The sequence below is a fragment of the Chiloscyllium plagiosum genome, chromosome 4 (assembly GCF_004010195.1).
Source record: "Chiloscyllium plagiosum isolate BGI_BamShark_2017 chromosome 4, ASM401019v2, whole genome shotgun sequence".
Lineage (NCBI taxonomy): Eukaryota > Metazoa > Chordata > Chondrichthyes > Orectolobiformes > Hemiscylliidae > Chiloscyllium > Chiloscyllium plagiosum.
In genome coordinates, this window is record NC_057713.1 from 32,445,045 (window position 1) to 32,462,762 (window position 17,718).

A 17,718-nucleotide genomic window follows, 5' to 3' on the forward strand; every position below is an offset into this window, starting at 1 on the left:
TCTGAACTTACATCATCTTTTCTCCACCAGTACCTACACCCACCACCACCACCCCTACTACTGCATAAATGCTACCTCCTCCACACTTTGTTTCAGCTCCGATGAAGAGTCACTAGACTCAAAACATTAACTTGCTTTCTCTCCATGGATGCTGTCTGACTTGCTGTGATCTCCAGCATGTTATTTTCAGATCAACAACACATTTGATCATCTTAAAATCTGCTACTATTCTGCATTCCCTTGGCACTGTACTGGGGTATCAACCAGTTGAGTTGAAAAATCAACAACTTTGAGAGAACTTGTGAACATGGTATCTAATGAAAAGTAATAGACTAAGCATATGGATTTGCAACACTGACAGATCTGTACTTCCAGTATTTCATGTTTATTTGAAAAAGCTGACTAATTTCATTTTCTGACAACAGGGACATAGTTTACTGAATGCCTCTGATAATTTGTTCCAAGGTTTGTGTTACGAATATAATTTTAGCATATTCAACCATGTAATGTGCTTCCATTATTAGCTTAGTGTCTCTGCAGCTCAAGTGCTGTGGAAAGGAGTTCCAAGATATTGACCAAGCCACTGTGAAAAAATGGTGATATAGTTCCTAATCAGGATAATGGAGGGAGCTGTTAGAAGTCAGGGGTTTGTGAGATGTGTGGCTGTTACTGCTGAGCATCTTGTATATGGTACACACTGCTGTCACTGTGCTTTGATGATGGAGGGACTGAATGTCTAAGGTGGGAGAAAGGGTGCTAATCAAGTGGCTGCCTTATCCTAGATGGTGTCGAACTTCTTAAGTGTTGCCTACACTCATTCGGGAAGTGGATAGTATTTCACCACTCCTTCTTGATGTGTACCTTGAGATGAGGGACAGGTTTTGGAATTCCCAACCTTTAACCTGCTCTTGAAGCCATAACATATATATGACAGTTCAGTTTCTGGTTAATGATAACCCTCAGTTGTTGATGATGGAGGAAATCAGTAATGGTATTGCCACTGAGTCTGGCCTTTTTTTAAACTTGGTTGAGGCTAAATCTTACAAAACACTTTCTCGTTGATGAGTAATCTACAGATTGATTGACTTTTCAAGCTCCAAATTAAGTGCCCTGGTGTACCTATGTGATGGGAATAAACAGTCTAAGACGTCATGTGCATGTCCTTTTCATGAAGTTTCTGGCAGTGCAGCAAGATCCTGTAAAGAGGGGCACCACTTCCAAAAATGAAATTTTGCCCACTAACTCTAAATTCATTGCAGACATTATATTGACTGGCCAGTGGCTGCCAAGTTTATCTCATCATTGTTTTTTAAACAGGAATGCAGTATTTGAATCATTCAGTCTTTTGGCATCATTTTCTAATCCCAGTCTTATTCAATTTCCACTGTTATTCCATTCTGATATTAATAAGACTTCAAAAAGTTGCTATGAGTCATACATTTCAATGATCGTTTATTTCCATCCAGTGAAAGGATTACTTTTTTTTTTACAAAATTCAACATGGCTCTCAAATAAACAAAGTTATATTGAAATGTCATTATTATATACAGCCTATAGTAAGTGAATAGGGGAAAAACTGTTAAGGAAAGGCTCAGCAACAGAGTAATTTAGTTGTAAGGGCCAATGTTTTGTTTACATTCCTTTAACCGAATATCTGGCCCATCTTTCCCTTGTTAACCCAAAGGTGGAAATGCAGAATGGATACAATCTAGGGTGATTTTGACAATGTTTCCTTTCGGGTCAAGAGATACAATCCTATCAGTCACACTGTGACGTCATTCGACTGTTGAGTGCAATGTATAGTTGTGCTTTAGACGCCAGGAAGATGAGACAGTCTGGTTTTGGAAAAACTGTACAAAACACAAAAAGCTAAGAACAAAATCTGAAGACATACCGTAAGATCTTAGAGGGGCATAAATGACATGGGCAATGGTGGGGTTTGTGATGGAATTGCTTGAAATATCCGGCAAGACCTCTTGACGTGAGGACCTTATTGCTGTCTGTTTTCTGCATCTGCCGAGCAGTGGGGTAGGGGGAGATTTTCTCACCTGGCAATGCCGAGTTACACATTGAAGATTATTGCTTATTAAATATCTATTAACACCACAATTCGCCTAATTAATATTCAGCTTCCTGTCTTAGCAAACGAGCCAAATGATGCAGATGTTGATACAGATGTTAGACCGTGTAACTGGTGACCTCAGCTCATTCTGGCTTTGTCACCATACTCCATAAGCACTGGCCCAATTGAATCCCACATTCACAGATGTGGTATTCAACATGTGCCAGCCTCTAAGTCCCCATGGCACATTGTTGATTCACTTCTGCACAACACTGCACTTCGAGTCATATCAGCAAATATCATTGTAATGTTGCTGCAAGGATGTTATTGTGTGCTCAGAAATCACGCACTCAGCTTGCTGTACTGGGCCACTCTACATCTCCAGCTTGTTTGCTAACTTTCATAGCGCTCACTCACTCAGTGTATCTGGATGCTCATATCATCCCTGTGTTACATTGCTTCATCGCTCAGCCAGAGATACCAGGTTCACTGTACTTGCAGTTTAGTGCAGACAGGAAACCTGTCATGGTTGTCAGCAATCCTCAGTCAGGTCAATGGCCTTTGATCAGAGGGTCCTGGCACATAGGATCCTGGAGGGACAAGGACATCCTCCATTACCAGTTCAGGGGCTTGGACATGATCAATAAGCCAGTCGAGTGGTCAGATTCAGGATTCTCTCCTCATAGAGGGTGGGAGTTGAATGACACTTGACACTTTATGATGAAAGAACATGAGTAGGCCGTATGTCAGTCTATAACAGGAGAAAGTGAGGACTGCAGATGCTGGAGATCAGAGTCAAGAGTGTGGAGCTGAAGAAGAAGCTGCAGTCGCTGCTTTTTGAGAAAGGGAATTCCAATGACTCAAGCCTTCTGAGAGAAAAACACGTACATATTTCTTTCATATTATGAGCTGTTTCCATTCTGGAACGAGGGTGAAACAGGTATTAAGTGAGTGGAAGGTTGGTGGAAAAGCTTTTGTGCAGCTGGGGAGTTGTCCGAGTGAGTAAGTGGGTAGAGCAGAGGGCAGGTAGGCTTCATGTTATCGGAGTCTGGAGTAGGTAACAGCAAGTGAGGGAAGGGGTTGTGGGCAATACTGACAATGGTAAAACTTGAGCCTTGGTGGGAGATGGGTACAGTAGCGGAGATACAGTGAATGCGCACGGTGGTTCTAACACTGGCAGAGTGGAGAATGGAGACATTGCTGTGTATTCCTCCAGACTTTGAGACTGCACTGACCCAAGTGGCAATGTTAAAGCAGGCTGGCATGATTTGGTGTCATGGCTTCCTCTGCTGGTCCGAGGAAAAGGATGTCCTGATAATGAACCACCCAACACAGCAGAATTTCCACTGCAAAGCAGGGCATCACATGTCCCTTGTTTGCCATGTCCAGCCCAAATGTCAACAACTGTGTCGGGCAGCTGTGGACCAACAGTTCTTGTCCGAGTTTGTCCGAGGGCACAAGCGCTTTTTAAAGATGATGCTGGCATCAGGGATGCCAATCAATTCTGGGATATTCTGGCAGTGACGACTTGTTCCGGGAGCTGTGCATGGTAAGATGGGGGTGGGATTCAAGCTATTGGGGTGCCACAGTGCAGGGTAGGGAGTTGATGAGTCGAGTTTAGTAAAAAAGTTTTTAAAAAAACTCTCTCCAAAAACGCTGAACAAATCTAAGACGCAAAAACATTTTGCCTTTAGTGGATTTTTCCAGCTTTTCTACCTTGTGACTGACTCACTTCTCTACAATGCTCATAGATATAATTATGTCACAGTAAGTTAAAAAAAAGCAGAGTGTGCAATTGCATTGATTTGTATTTTGTATCTTTTTTTTACAAAACATATATACAAAACTAAAATGCCTATTTTTTTGGAAGCATCTTTATAAGAATTGGGAGTAATTTCAAAGTCCTACTCAGTGGGATACCAACTCTTCATAGCTCCAAAGATCACTTGACTAGAGGTTATACTGAACAAATGTATGTCTCAGAAGTTCTTCTGCAGATGGTCTCCGTTTCTCTTCTACGAATATTTGCTTCAGGAATGCACGGCATGAGTTTGAGACATTATCTGGTAGGTGAGGCTTGGTTGGCTGGGTGGCAATTTTGAAGATGGCAGCCATGGCTTCGAATTCTGCCCAAGGAGGCTTCTCAGTTAACATTTCCACAATGGTGCACCCTACACTCCTTTACAAATGAAAGGAAAAGTATTTCAATACTTGTACGCACATACATCATCAATGTAATAGCACTGTTGTCACTTGAGTTGTTCAACAGGTTAGCACAAATATGTAATAGCTTCTGATGTTTAATTTCCTCTATCATGTAACTCAACAGTGACCCAATCTTTCTGTCAAATAAAGAGAAGCATATGTAACCTAATATAAAGAAATTATTAGCCCATCCAATTTCAACTTCTAGTGCTCTGATTGGTCAAAGACCAAGAGAATGTGATGATGAGATTATTTTGTAGTTAACAATTATCTCCTTTTTCTCTTAATGGTACTGACTCTTATTTAGATGCAATTCCATTAATGCAAAGCAAAATCTCAGCCAAGACATGTGAACCCAGTATCCTTTCTATAAAGGAGCATCACTGCCTAATCCTCTTCTCAGCCAAAGCCCAAACAACACATAGAGCTTATGGGCCAGATGAAGGACAATGAAGCCAATTGTAACTGCACCATTACTGTTTCAGCCAAGACGGTAAAGAGCAAAAATTGAACTACAGTCTTCCCAGTGTGCTTCAGTTAGTACCACAGAAAGAAATACATTTCACATCTCAATGTTTTGGAAAGTAATCTCAACAAATGCTTTTGATATTCAAAATGTCATTATTATGAACTTTTTCTTTACTTCAGTGTAAGCAGCTTTGCTGATTTGCACAAGAAGCATATCTGTTTTTAAAAGTCAATTCATTGTTTCATGCTGCCCTTCGTATGATACTTACCAGACGTCTGCTTTCCTTCCATATCCTTCCCCACTGATAACTTCGGGGCTCATCCAGTACGGTGTTCCAGTTACCGATTTAATCCCCGACATACAAATAGTTTGCAAACGTTTACTGGCTCCAAAATCACCCAGTTTGACATTCCCTGCAGAGTCCCTCAAAATGTTGGCACCTGTGATGAAAACAAAAATTAATGAAGCAAATAACTTCAAATTTCATTGAGATGAAGCACTTAGTAAAACCACCACAGCAATACTTGGTAATAGTTGTTGTGTTCATAAAGATTATATTCAAGTAAACCTGCCAATTTGTAGTTCTTCTAAAATAAACTGCACTCTAGATATGGATGCTGTTCATCTATTGCTCATCCTGAATTGCCCTTCAGAAATTGGTAGTGAGCTACCATCTTGAAACGCTGCAGTCCTTGGGGTGTAGGGACACAATGCCTTTAGGAAGGAAATTCCAGGATACTCCCAGCAACAATGATATAGTTCCAAGTCAGGGTGGCAGATGACTTAGAGGAGAACCTGGAAGTGGTATTTCCATGCATTTTTAGAAAATTCATTCCCAGGATACAAGCATCACTGGCCAGGCCACCATTTATTGCTGATCGCTAACCATCCAGAAGACAGCTAAGAACCAACCACATTGCCATGGGTCTGGAGTCACATGTAGACCAGACCATGGAAGGACAGCAGGTTTCCTTCCCTGAAGGACATACTTGAACCATACGGACTTTTGCGACAATTGTCAGTGGTCACCATCAAGTTAAGTTTTTATTCCAGCTTTTTTTACTGAATTCAGTTTCACTAGCTGTCATAGTGGGATTTGAATCCACGTCCCCAGAACAATAACCACAGTTCTGGATTACTAGTCCAGTGATATTATCAGTATGCTACTCTCAGCCTGACTGTCAAACCCAGCCACCACCTTCAACATTAACTCTCTTCACCACTGTTACACTGCAGTAACTTACTAAGTCTCCTTCAACAGCATCTTGCAAATCTGCATCTACCACCTCGAAGGACATGGGCAGCAGATAAACAAGAACACCATCACCTGCAGATTCCCCTCCCAGCCACACACCGTCCTATTATGAAATCATATCATCAGTGTCACTGGGTCAAAATCCTGAACTCCCTCCCTAACAGTACTATGGGTGTTTTTACATGCCAAGGACTGCTGTAGTTTATGAAGGCAGATCATCTACACATTCACCACGATATTTAAGGATGGATCAAATGTTGGTCCATCAATTTCCACATCTCATGAATGAATGAAAGAAGTGCTGGGAATTCTTCATTGTAGCTTTACCAGGTTGGCCAAGTCCGAAAAAACATAACTGGGTCTATGGCATATTTTAAGGAAACCAACAAGATGGAAACGCTTACTTGACATTGTAGTCACTAATCTACCTATTGTAAATGCATCTGTCCAAGACAGTATTGATAGGAATGACCACTACAGTGTTCTTGTGCAGAGCTCCCAAGTTCACATTGAGGATACCCACCATTATGATGATGTCACTGGCACCATGCTGAATGGGATAGATTTCAAACAGATCTATCAACTCAAAACTGACTATCCACAGAAAGAGTAGCAAGTCATTCAGCCCATTGAGCCCATTTAATATGATCATGACTGAATGAACACTTCAGTAATACCTTTTACCCACACTATCCCATACCCTTTACACTAATAATTGTTGAAAATTCCCAACCTCTGATTTAAATATACTCAAAGCCTGAACTTATGGCAATCTAGGTTTGTTCAATACATCGCATCACTTGCATGACACTTTGATCCTTTACTATAAATTTTGTGTCCTACGATCCTGTCCCACTAGCTACCTGACGAAGGAGCAGCGCTCCGAAAGCTTGTACTTCCAATCAAACCTGTTGGACTATAACCTGGTGTTGTGATATTTTTAAATTTATATACTCCAGTCCAACACCAGCATTTCCACATCATGATTACCATCAAGCTGAGAGATCACCCTTGGTTCAATGAGGAGTTCAGGGTGGCAGAACAAGAGCAACTCCAAGCATATCTAAAAATAAGTTGTCATAGTGTGAATTGATGTCCTCCAGGCTTTTAGATCACTAGTCCAGTGACATTACAACTACCCCATCGCTTTCCCTACATAGATTAGATTAGATTCCCTACAGTGTCGGCCCAACAAGTCCACACCGACCCTCTGAAGAGTAACCCACCCAGTCCCATTTCCCTTTGAATGATGCACTTAACACTATGGGCAATTTAGCATGGCCAATTCACCTGACCTGCACATCTTTGGACTGTGGGAGGAAACTGGAGCACCTGGAGGAAACCCATGCAGAGACGGGGAGAATGTGCAAACTCCACAGACAGTTGCCTGAGGCTGGAATCGAACCTAGGAGGATATACAAGGTAACAGGCAATCTAGGATCCTCCTAGGATGACCTCTACACTGCAAATATTATGTTTTGTGTTTAATTTTTACATAAACTCGCAGATATGAACATCTTTATTTGTTACATGTAACCTTTAACTGATTAAGACTTCCTCACAATTGTTTTCATTTCACAGAACAACTAAGCATACCCAATTACTGTTACAAAACCTCAACTAGGTTTCTGGAAGAAACAGCATGTGTTCTTCAGTTAATATCAGAGTGAGTCAGCATCTACTCTTCGGTAGATAGAACAACCTGAAAACACATGCATGCTCTGACTAATATATTTACCGAAGTCAGCAATATGTCAGAACATGATTGAGCAAATTATAATCCATAGGTAATTTTAAATTTACATATCTTCTCTGATATGACACCATCAATGAAACTGAATTGCTGTCTGATCTTTGCTTTTCTCCCTGCACTGTAGTTGTACTTGGGTAAACCCTCTCACAATCTTTTCGCATTGAGAATATTGCAATTTTATGAATGAGTTGTTAAATGATTTTCTGTATTTTAATACTAAAAAGCAATGGAGCTAAGTTCTGAGGACATGCAAAGTCAATCCCTGAGCCATCCTCTCGCATGTCAGCCAACAAGAAAGATCCACTGGTTGTAAATAACTAAGTGCAACTAATGTCAAAAGGTCTTCTACAGTCATGTGGGGAAACAGCAACAAGATTAGCCAGAAGAAACAATAATTTTCCTTGATTAAAATTAAGAAATATAAGAACAAAACCCAGAAATGTCATGCTTGATGTAAAAATGATAAACGGTATTACCAGATACTCAAATACGAGTTGAATAATGGGAATGCTACTTGGGCTTGAACCCATTATTGACAGGAAACTGTCAATCAGAACAGCAGTACTTTAGTTCCATCACCATGTTCATAAGCTTTAGCTTCCTCCTCTCTAATTCCGTAATCATTACCAGCCTGACAAATACCTCTACACTCTCAAACATCCCATTCTTTTGACTTTAGCCTCCTGTGAATCCTTCATTCCCTTCAACTCACCATAGCTGGTGTGTCTTAAACATTCTAAAACTCATGCTCCAAAATTCCTTTCTATCTTCACAGCCTTCAGTTCAATAAGATGCTCCAGGAATCTTATTTTCCCAACCAACCATGCCCCCAAAATTCTTCTTTACCTTATCATCCAGTTTCTGTCTGATTACATATCTATATCCATGTGGGACTTGGGCATTGCTGGCTGGGTCAATACTCATTGCCTTTACCGAGATTATTGAATGCTTTGGCATGTTTTGCTTGGCAGATATTAAATGAAAGCAGTTCACGACACACACAATAACAATATATCTCTGAGAGGAAGAAAGATTCTAGGAAAGGGACAAATCAACAAAGGTTAACCAAACAAGTTAAGAATCATATCAAACGGAAAGAAAAAATATAAATGTTGTAAAGATTAGTGGTAAACCAGAGGGAAGGAAAAGGTTCAAAAACCAACAACAGATGGCCAAAGGATAAAAAGAGCTGGAAATAAAACTTTGAGGTTAAACTAGCAAGTCATATTTTAAAAAGCTAGAAAGAGCTTCTTTCAGTATATAAAAAGGAGTAGACAAGCCAAGTGAATGTGGGGCTCTTTAGGAACGAGACTGGGTTAATAATAATGGGGACCTGGAAATTGTAGAGAAGCTGAATAAATACTTTGTATCAATCTTCAGAAGATACTAATAGCATTCCTAAAATATTAAGCAATCAAGGGATAAAATGTGGGGGTGAAATAAATACAATAATTATCATGACGAAAAATGTACCAGGACCAAAAACTAAAGGCCAATTTCAGTTTCATGTTATGATAACAAAGCAAGTAGCTACAGAGATAGTGCATGCACTGGCATAGGTACACAATCCTTTATCTGAAACGCTCAGTCCAGCTGGTTTTCGGAATTCAGAAATTTTCAAATTTCAGAATAAGTGGCAGTTTGATGGTGCAATTTTTCCAAAACCTTTCCAAAGAATAGACATACTGTGAGTAAAACGGGCCCTGAAACAAAATTGAGGCCTGCCAGTGCTGGGCCACGTCCCATACATCGCATCTGAGTGACACACATTGCGTGGGTGTGGACTTGGGTTACCTGTTTGCATGCCAAATAACCTTGTTAATGAGAAAAAACTTCACAAAAAAAAACCTTCGGACTTTGGAGCTTTTCAGATTTCAGGATTTCGGATAAAGGAGGTCTACCTTTAGTAACCTACCAAGTTTCCTTAGATTCTGTAAAAGCCTAAAGAATTGGAATCCCCTTCCATCACTTTACTGATGTTCGAGAGTAAATTAATGGGTGGTAACTGGCCAGATTTGATCTGTCCCGTCTTCTATGTTTGAGATCATTTTCCACATTGCTGGGTAGATGCCAGTGTTGTACCTATGATGGAACAACACGGCTCGGGGAGCTGCAAATGCTGCAGCAAAAGCATTTACTGTGAGGAAGCATAGCTGTGTGAGTCGGTGGGCTTATAATGAGTTATTAGCTAATAAAGGGCTGCTCTGTCACTAGTGAAAGACAACTAGTGGTAGTTTAACCTGAGCATCACCAAACCTCAAGCAAGGTTTTTTTCTTTTTGTTTAACATGAAGGTCAGTCACTTAAAAGATAATCATAATAGACAGCCGATGTACACCTAAGAAAAAGACTTAGGATTTATTATATAGAAGAAAAACATGAAATGTGTTACACTCTCACCTATCCGCTCCACCCTTCCGACAGACCAATCACAATAAATCCCTACCTGCATCCCCTTATTGCCATCCCACTTACCTATCCCCAGCCCCAAACCCTTCCTCTATTTATTTTTCTGCTCCCTTCCCCCTCCCCAGTCCTGAAGAAGGGTCCTAACCAGAAATGTTGACTTCCCTGCTCTTCTGATGCTGCCTGACCTGCTGTGCCTTTCCAGCTCCACTTTTTATCAACTACTTTACACTATTTGGAAACACTAAAAAGAAAGATTCAATCCATTATTCCACAGTAACAACCTTACAGATACTAAAACCTCAGTGGTGTGCTACCCCTATGTCCACACTGAAGTTAGCTCCTTGATCAGCCGACAGAGCTGTGAATGGTTTCTATTTTGCTAAAGTTCTGTGCATTCACTCAATGATATTCGCTTTACATAATGCCCTTCAAATTAGTTAACCAAACTGCTAACTCAGCTCATTATTACAGGTACACAATCCTTCATCCGAAATCCCAAAAAATTTCGAAATCCGAAGTTTCTTCCATGAAGTTTTTTTCTCTACAACATGCAAACAGTTAACCCAACTCCATACTCACTGGAGCCATGTCACTCAGATGTGGTGTGGTAGCATGGCCCAGCACTGGCAGGCGTCAATATTGTCTCAGTGCTCGTAGGAGCCCATACGCCAGTTCATTCAGAGACAGAACGCCTGTCACAGGTGCGCCTGCTGTTTGGGAAGTTTTTTAACTTCACCATTAAACAGTCACTTATTCCGAAACCCAAAAAATTCCGAATTCCGAAAACCAGCTGGCCCCGAGGGTTTTGAATGAAGGATTGTGAACCAATACTACAAACATGGGTAACTTCAATTCATTTGTATCATTGATAGCCACAGGTGAGGAACCAGAAGACTGGAGCTTGGCTAATGTGGTGCCACAATTTAAGAAAGGTGGTAAAGAAAGGCCAGGCGTCTGTAGACCGGTGAGCCTGACATCGGTAATGGTTCGGCCACTATTGGAATACTGTGTGCAATTCTGGTCTCTCTGCTGTAGGAAGGATGTTCTGAAACTTAAAGGGGTTCAGAAATGATTTATGAGAATGTTGTCAGTGTTGGAGGATTTGAGCTCTAGGGAGAGACTGAATAGGCTGGGGGTATTTTCCCTGGAGCATTGCAGGCTGTGGAGTGACCTTATAGAGGTTTGTAAAATCATGCGGGGCATGGATAGGGTAAATAGACAAGGTTGTTTGCCTAGGGTGGGGGAGTCCAAAACTAGAGGGCATAGGTTTAAGGCGAGATGGGCAAGATTTAAAAGGGACCTAAGGGGCAACCTTTTCACGCAGAAGGTGGTGCATGTGTGGAATGAGTTGCCAGAGGAAGTAGTGGAGGCTGGGACAATTATAGCATTTAAAACGTATCTAAATGGGTATATGAATAGGAAGGGTTTAGAGGAAAATGGACCAAATGCTGGCAAATGGGACTAGATTTATTTAGGATATCTGGTCAGCATGGAAGAGTTGGAGTGAAGAGTCTGATTCTGTATATCTGTTTTCTGTATATCTCTGTGACTCTATGTCCTCCTCTCTAACACCCCCCACAGCCATCTACTTCTGAAAATTTCTTCCTTAGAACTGTTACCAGCAGTATCCCTACTGTTACAGACATTCTGTCTCTGAATGAACTGCTGTATGGGCTCCTCTTTTCCCCTTGGTTGTAAAACTCAAATCAGCAATCATCTTCACATTTATTTCCCTGGTGGTCATTTGCTAGTCATTTAGCTAAAATCATAATTTCATACCTGTGCTACTGTTATCAGTTCAAAATTACTTTCTGACCCTTTTTTTAAAGATGAGACTTGCATAAAATTGAAAATGAAAACTAATTTTCCGAACCCAGTTTCCCAATACTATTACATTATGAACTTTCCTCACTGTACTGTGGAAATGTTCATAAATTTAATCTCTCCTGCCCTTTACACTTTTGCAGACTTTCCTCTTTATTCTTCCTTATCCTCCCAACTTTCACTTGCACAAGACCTTCCTAGGGTGAGGTGACCAGAACTGCACATAGCATGTCAGCTGTGGCCTAACCAAAGTTCTGTGCTTCTCAGAGCCCAAATACAACGCTGTATTGGATTTCCACTGTGGCCTAATTTTTCTATAATCTAATTAAATGTGAACAATTGGTCCATAAGGGAGAATAGAGTCATTGACGAGAGCACATATTGCACATTTGAGCTTTGCTCTGCTCCAAGAAAACATTTATCATTAGGGCTGAATATGAAGCGCAATCTCCTTATGAGTAGCTACTTAGAATTAACTTTGGAAACTTAGACAAGGCAACCCATAAACTATTAATGATCCTGCCCCTTGGCTTCTCCACCCGAGAACTCCGAAAAAAAAAGCATTCAAATATTCATTCTGTCATTGTTTTCTTCCTAATCTTCCTTGATTTTAACTCTGCTACCCTCCCACTTATTATCTGTTTATCCATGCCAATAAGATTAATCCAACAATAAAATCAGTTTAATCTAGTAAGAAATCTAAAATGTTGAAGACCAAGGACCTAGGTCATTATTCATGACTGATTTTTTTTCCCTTCCTTTTCCTGTCCCAACCCCATCACAAGTCTTCCTGTAAAATAGAAAAGTGGAATGATTTCCGTATAACTTGTTCTGATATTGTGCTATGGAGAAGTTATCAGTAAGGGCGCTAACACCTTAAAAACAGGGTGGAACACAACTGAAACTGGCAAGCAGGAAGATGATGTGAGAGAGTGGACTTGGCACAGGCATATTTTAACATTTTCAATGCATGCATCCTGAGGAAAGTGACTTATGAAACAAATTAGTTTTGATTGCAAGGCATAAACACATCCCAGAAAGACTTTCTATAATAACTTGAAACTATAGAGTTTATTTTCTTAACAATGACTCACTTCAAGGCAAATTTTAAAATGTATTCAAGATTTTTAATGAAGCAGTGTTTTCATGATGTTTAACTCAATGAAAAGCAACCTAGTAAACTGTTCACTTTCAATATACAAACTACAGTAGTTCAAGAGGATGCCTACCACTATGTGTCCTGGAGTTAGTAGCTTTCCCAGTGAGATCCACATCTCTAGAACATGTACAAAAAATTCATTGATATAAATTATGTCCAGATCCAACTTTGCAGTGTTTTGCTACAGTTTAATTAAGAGAGGAAAATGCATTGGTCTGGATGAGCTGCATCCACTTATTTCAACAAACCTAGAGAAGAAATTGCACATCACAACTCATATTTGATAATTAATTCAAAAAAGGAGCAGTGACAAAGGACTGCCAGATAGCTAATTGACTCAGACTCATTGATATTCCAACACAGAAGGAAGCTATTTGGTCCACTGTCTCTCTCTGGCCAACAAAAATTTGATTTAACTAATCCCATCTTCCACTTCTTGGCCCGTAGAACTTCAGGCTATGGCAATACAAGTAAATGTTTAAATACTGGTTACATGTTGTTATGACAGCTTCTGACTCAACTACTGCTTCAGGTATTATGTTCCAGACTCCTACCATAGTGAAAAACTCTTTTTAGCTTTCTATCCCTTACCAAACATCTATGGTCCCTGACATTAACCCCTTGGCTAATGTAAAGTCCTATGTCCATCACAACGGCATACACAACGATAAAGTCCCCTCTGAAAAATAATGCCAGTCTATCCAATCTTTCTTCATAGCTCAGACCTTCCAGAACAGACAACATCCTGATAAATCTTCTCTGCTTCCAAATCATTCCTATAATGTGGTGATCAATATTGCACAAAATATTCCAGTTATGGCCTATCCAGCAATTTATATAGTTCCAGCTTAATCTCCTTGCTCTTGTATGGTTGTATTGGCTGCTTAGAATTAATTATCTGTTTCTTTGCACCATTGTGGTGAAAGGGTTAAAATTGTGTCCCAATACATGTGTGAATCTAACCGAAAATGGAAGGTGTCGCTTAGTCCCGTGTGTTGTATTGGCTGCTTAGAATTAATTATCTGTTTCTTTGCACCATGTAATCCCATGTAGTTCAGAAGTTATTTGCAAGTCAGAAAATAAAAACAATCTGACTCCAAGGCAAGAGTGATAAAGGGCACTTGCACTGTATATGAGACATTAAACCTATCTCCTATCCTGGTTTATTACTCATCTTGAGTTTGGAAGGTCCTGTCAAATGGTTCTGGCAAGCTGCAGTAATGAATCATGTATTATGTATAATGCAGTCACAGTGCATTGGTGCTGGAGGCTGTGAATTTTTAAGGTGGTGAATAGGGTGCCAATCAGCTGAGCTGTTTTGTCTTGCTCGGTGTTATGAAGTTGAAGGTCTGTACCTTTTAAGAGAGTGTGAATGCTGTTCTGAGCTGAGAGCTTACAAGCACCTATGTATATGACTAGATGGCAATCCCAGAGTGTACTGGAAAATGAAAATATATAACATTTGGCTGTGAAATAGATACCCGAGTTTTGGTTGCTGTTTTGACAACAATCCATATTTAACCAATCAGTTTAAATTATGCCCCAGGATATTAAAACCCAATTGTGTTTGAATTTATTGTTTTGCCAACATTGAACCAATGAGACGATCCAATGTTAGCAGGGTATAAAATGTGGGCATTTTGAAAATTGTTCAGAGAGCTACTGCCATTGAGACAGAAATGCATGGAGAGCTAACAGCTTGCTCTCCAGGGAATTAGGAAACACTCTCTATCAAAGGTACCTTTTCATATGAAACACACTCACAGTAAAAAGAAAGAAGACAACCCAAGAAGATCCTCAGCTCAGAAGAAGAAAGACACCAAACACAACAGCCGCTGTGTGGTTTTGAAATTAAACTCATGTCATTTTAATAAGTGCCTTATTGGAACAGCATATTGTTATGAAGTTGGAGGCAGATAATAAGCAGTTAAGAGAAAGAGGGCTTAAAATTGTGAAGAGTTGTTTAATGTTCACTTTTAGAATTAAAAAATAAATTGATGTTATCTTCTTTAAATAGTGAAATTTGTGAATTATCTGTCACGCATATTTAACAGGTAATGAATTGAGGTGAGCTTTTCTGGGTGTTTGGTTTAATTAACAGAGGGGTTCACTTCCATGTCATAACAATGGCCTCTTGAATGGTGCTGGAGCTGCATTCATAAAGGCCAGTGGTAAATATTTCATTGCACTGACTTATGCCATATACATAACAGACAGGCATTTGGAAGACAGGAGTTGAGTTACTGGCTTGCTCTTATAGCCAAGCCATGTTTATGGCTCATGCAGTTCAGTATCCAGCCAATGGCAACCTGCAGGATGTTGATAGTCGGTGATTCGTTGCTGGTAATGCCATTGAGCATCTGGGGGCATAGATACTCATTGGAAATAGGCATTGCTTGGCACTTGTGTGGCACAAATACTACTTGCCACTTGTCACCCCAAATCTGGATATTTTCAGCTCTTGGACTGCTTCAGTATCCGAGAAGTCGCAAATGATGCTGAGTATTGTGCAATCACCAGTGAAAATCCTCATTTCTAACCTCATGATGGATGGTATGTCATTGATGAATCAGATGAACTTGGTAAGACACGACATGGAAGAGCTCCTACAATGCTCTCAGCTCCAATGATTCAGCTCCAACAACTACCACCATTTTCCTTTCCATTTGTACAACTTTAGTCAGTTGTCAAAAATTATCAGAGCCCTACAGTTAATCATTCCACATGAGTATCAGAATTGAGCTTGTGGTAACATCTTCAGCCAAAGCAACTGGACTTGTACATAATATTCCTGGTGTCACCAGCCACTGGTCTCATCAATGCTCCATATAATTAAATCTTCGCTCCTAAATACAAATCCTCTTGTAATAAAAGCTAATACATCATTTGCTTTCCAAATTGCTTGCTCCACCTACACATTAGCTTTCAGTGGCATATGAATAAGGACAGGCAACAGACTTGCAAGGAAAATTATAGATTATGGTTTAATAAGAACAGTAGATACTAAATTAGCTGAGTGATAGGAAATAGAGCAATGGGCAATGGATAGGGTTTTCAGGCTGGAGGAAGGTTAGTAGTAGAGAACCCCAGGGGTCAGTATAGTAAGCCTTGTTTTTGCTAACACATATTAATAACCTGGATCTTGGATTGGAGGGACAACCTCCAAATTTGGAAGCTTGTAAGAACTGTAAACTGGAGGAGGACAGTGTGGAACTCCAGAAGAATTAGAAAATTTGGTAGCATGGGTGGCAGATGAGGTTCAATCGAGAGAAGTGCGAAGTGATGCAGTTTGTTCAGAAGAACATTGAAAGACAATATAAATAGGAGATTTGATAGAGGTTTTCAAAATCATGAGCAGTCTAGACAGAGTAAATATGGACAAGTTGTTCCATTTGTATAAGAAAATTAACAGGAGGACATGGATTTGAAAACAGAGCAAGCATGAGGTGACAAAAAAGCCTTTTCACAGCGAATTGCGGGGTATGCCTGAATGTAGTGGAGGCAGTTTCAATTCAGGATTTCAATTTTCTATTTGGATAGAAGTGGTGTGCAGGGATGTGAGGAATAGACAGGAGATTGGCACCGAGAAACAGAAGCAAACTGATGCAGGCACAATGGGTGGAGTGGCCTCCTTCTGCACCGTGACAATTCTGTGATTCTCCAACACCTGGTCCCTTTGAACACCACTACATTCCAATTTCTCACCATCTAAGAAATATTCTGCACCACTGTTGCTCCTATTAAAGTGGTTAACCTCACCTGTCCACATTATATTCCACCTACCAAGCTCCTACCCACTCACTCAGCCTGTCTAAATCCCCTTGAAGCCTCCTCACAATTCACATTCATGTTTTATGTCATCTATAACTTGATAATATTACAATAGTTCTCCACATTCTGCGCTCAAGAATTACACACTCACTATTCTCTGTGAGCAGATATGCATCCTCATATCTTGTCTTAAATGGGTGGTTATGCCGTCCTATGTTAGACTCTCACACAAGAGAAAACAACCTCTCAACTATTCTGTTGAGCCCCCTAAACATCTTATATTGTTCAAAAAAGGTCTTGCACATTTCTAAACTCCAGTGTGTATAAGTCCAATTGATGCAACTTGATGAGTGGGTGTGTTCTAGACCCCAGGTCCTACAAAGTAGGGCCTCCCTCCCACCCTCCTCCTCTAACCTAAATTAAAAGTCCACAGACTTGCCCCAAAGAGGGTCCAAGGAAGTTCCTGTGGATTGAAGAGTGAGACAAGGAGGTTGAGTGAAGTGATTACGCGACAGTTGAAGGGAGTGAAGACATGACTGCCAAGCTGGTTCAGTGTGCTACGTGCTTGAAGTGGGAGGTCAACGACTCTCGTGTGTCTGGCTCGTATAAGTGTGGAAAGTGTGTGCACGTTCAGCTACTGACAGAGCATACTGCAGCGCTGATGAAAGAACTCGAGGACCTTAGGCTCATCCGAGAGAACGAGATCTTTCTGGACAAGACCTTCAGTGAGGTTATTACACCGATCATACCAGAAGAGAGCAGAAGAGAGCAGATGATGAGGAAGGCAGAGAGGAGACAGGTGCAAGAGACCC

General features: G+C 40.4%; 1 protein-coding gene across 3 annotated transcripts in view; it reads right to left on the reverse strand.

Moving 5' to 3' along the window:
• Positions 1-1,435: 1,435 nt before the first annotated feature.
• Positions 1,436-17,718, reverse strand: part of map3k22 (mitogen-activated protein kinase kinase kinase 22) — a 120,810-nt gene continuing 104,527 nt past the window's right edge. For all 3 annotated transcript variants that reach the window (XM_043687909.1, XM_043687908.1, XM_043687907.1), the window contains 2 exons: positions 5,005-5,176; positions 1,436-4,241 (listed from right to left, as the gene is read on the reverse strand). In XM_043687909.1, the coding sequence (XP_043543844.1) occupies positions 4,013-4,241; positions 5,005-5,176 (401 nt within the window). In that variant the 3' untranslated portion in view covers positions 1,436-4,012. The remainder of the gene's footprint in view (positions 4,242-5,004; positions 5,177-17,718) is intronic.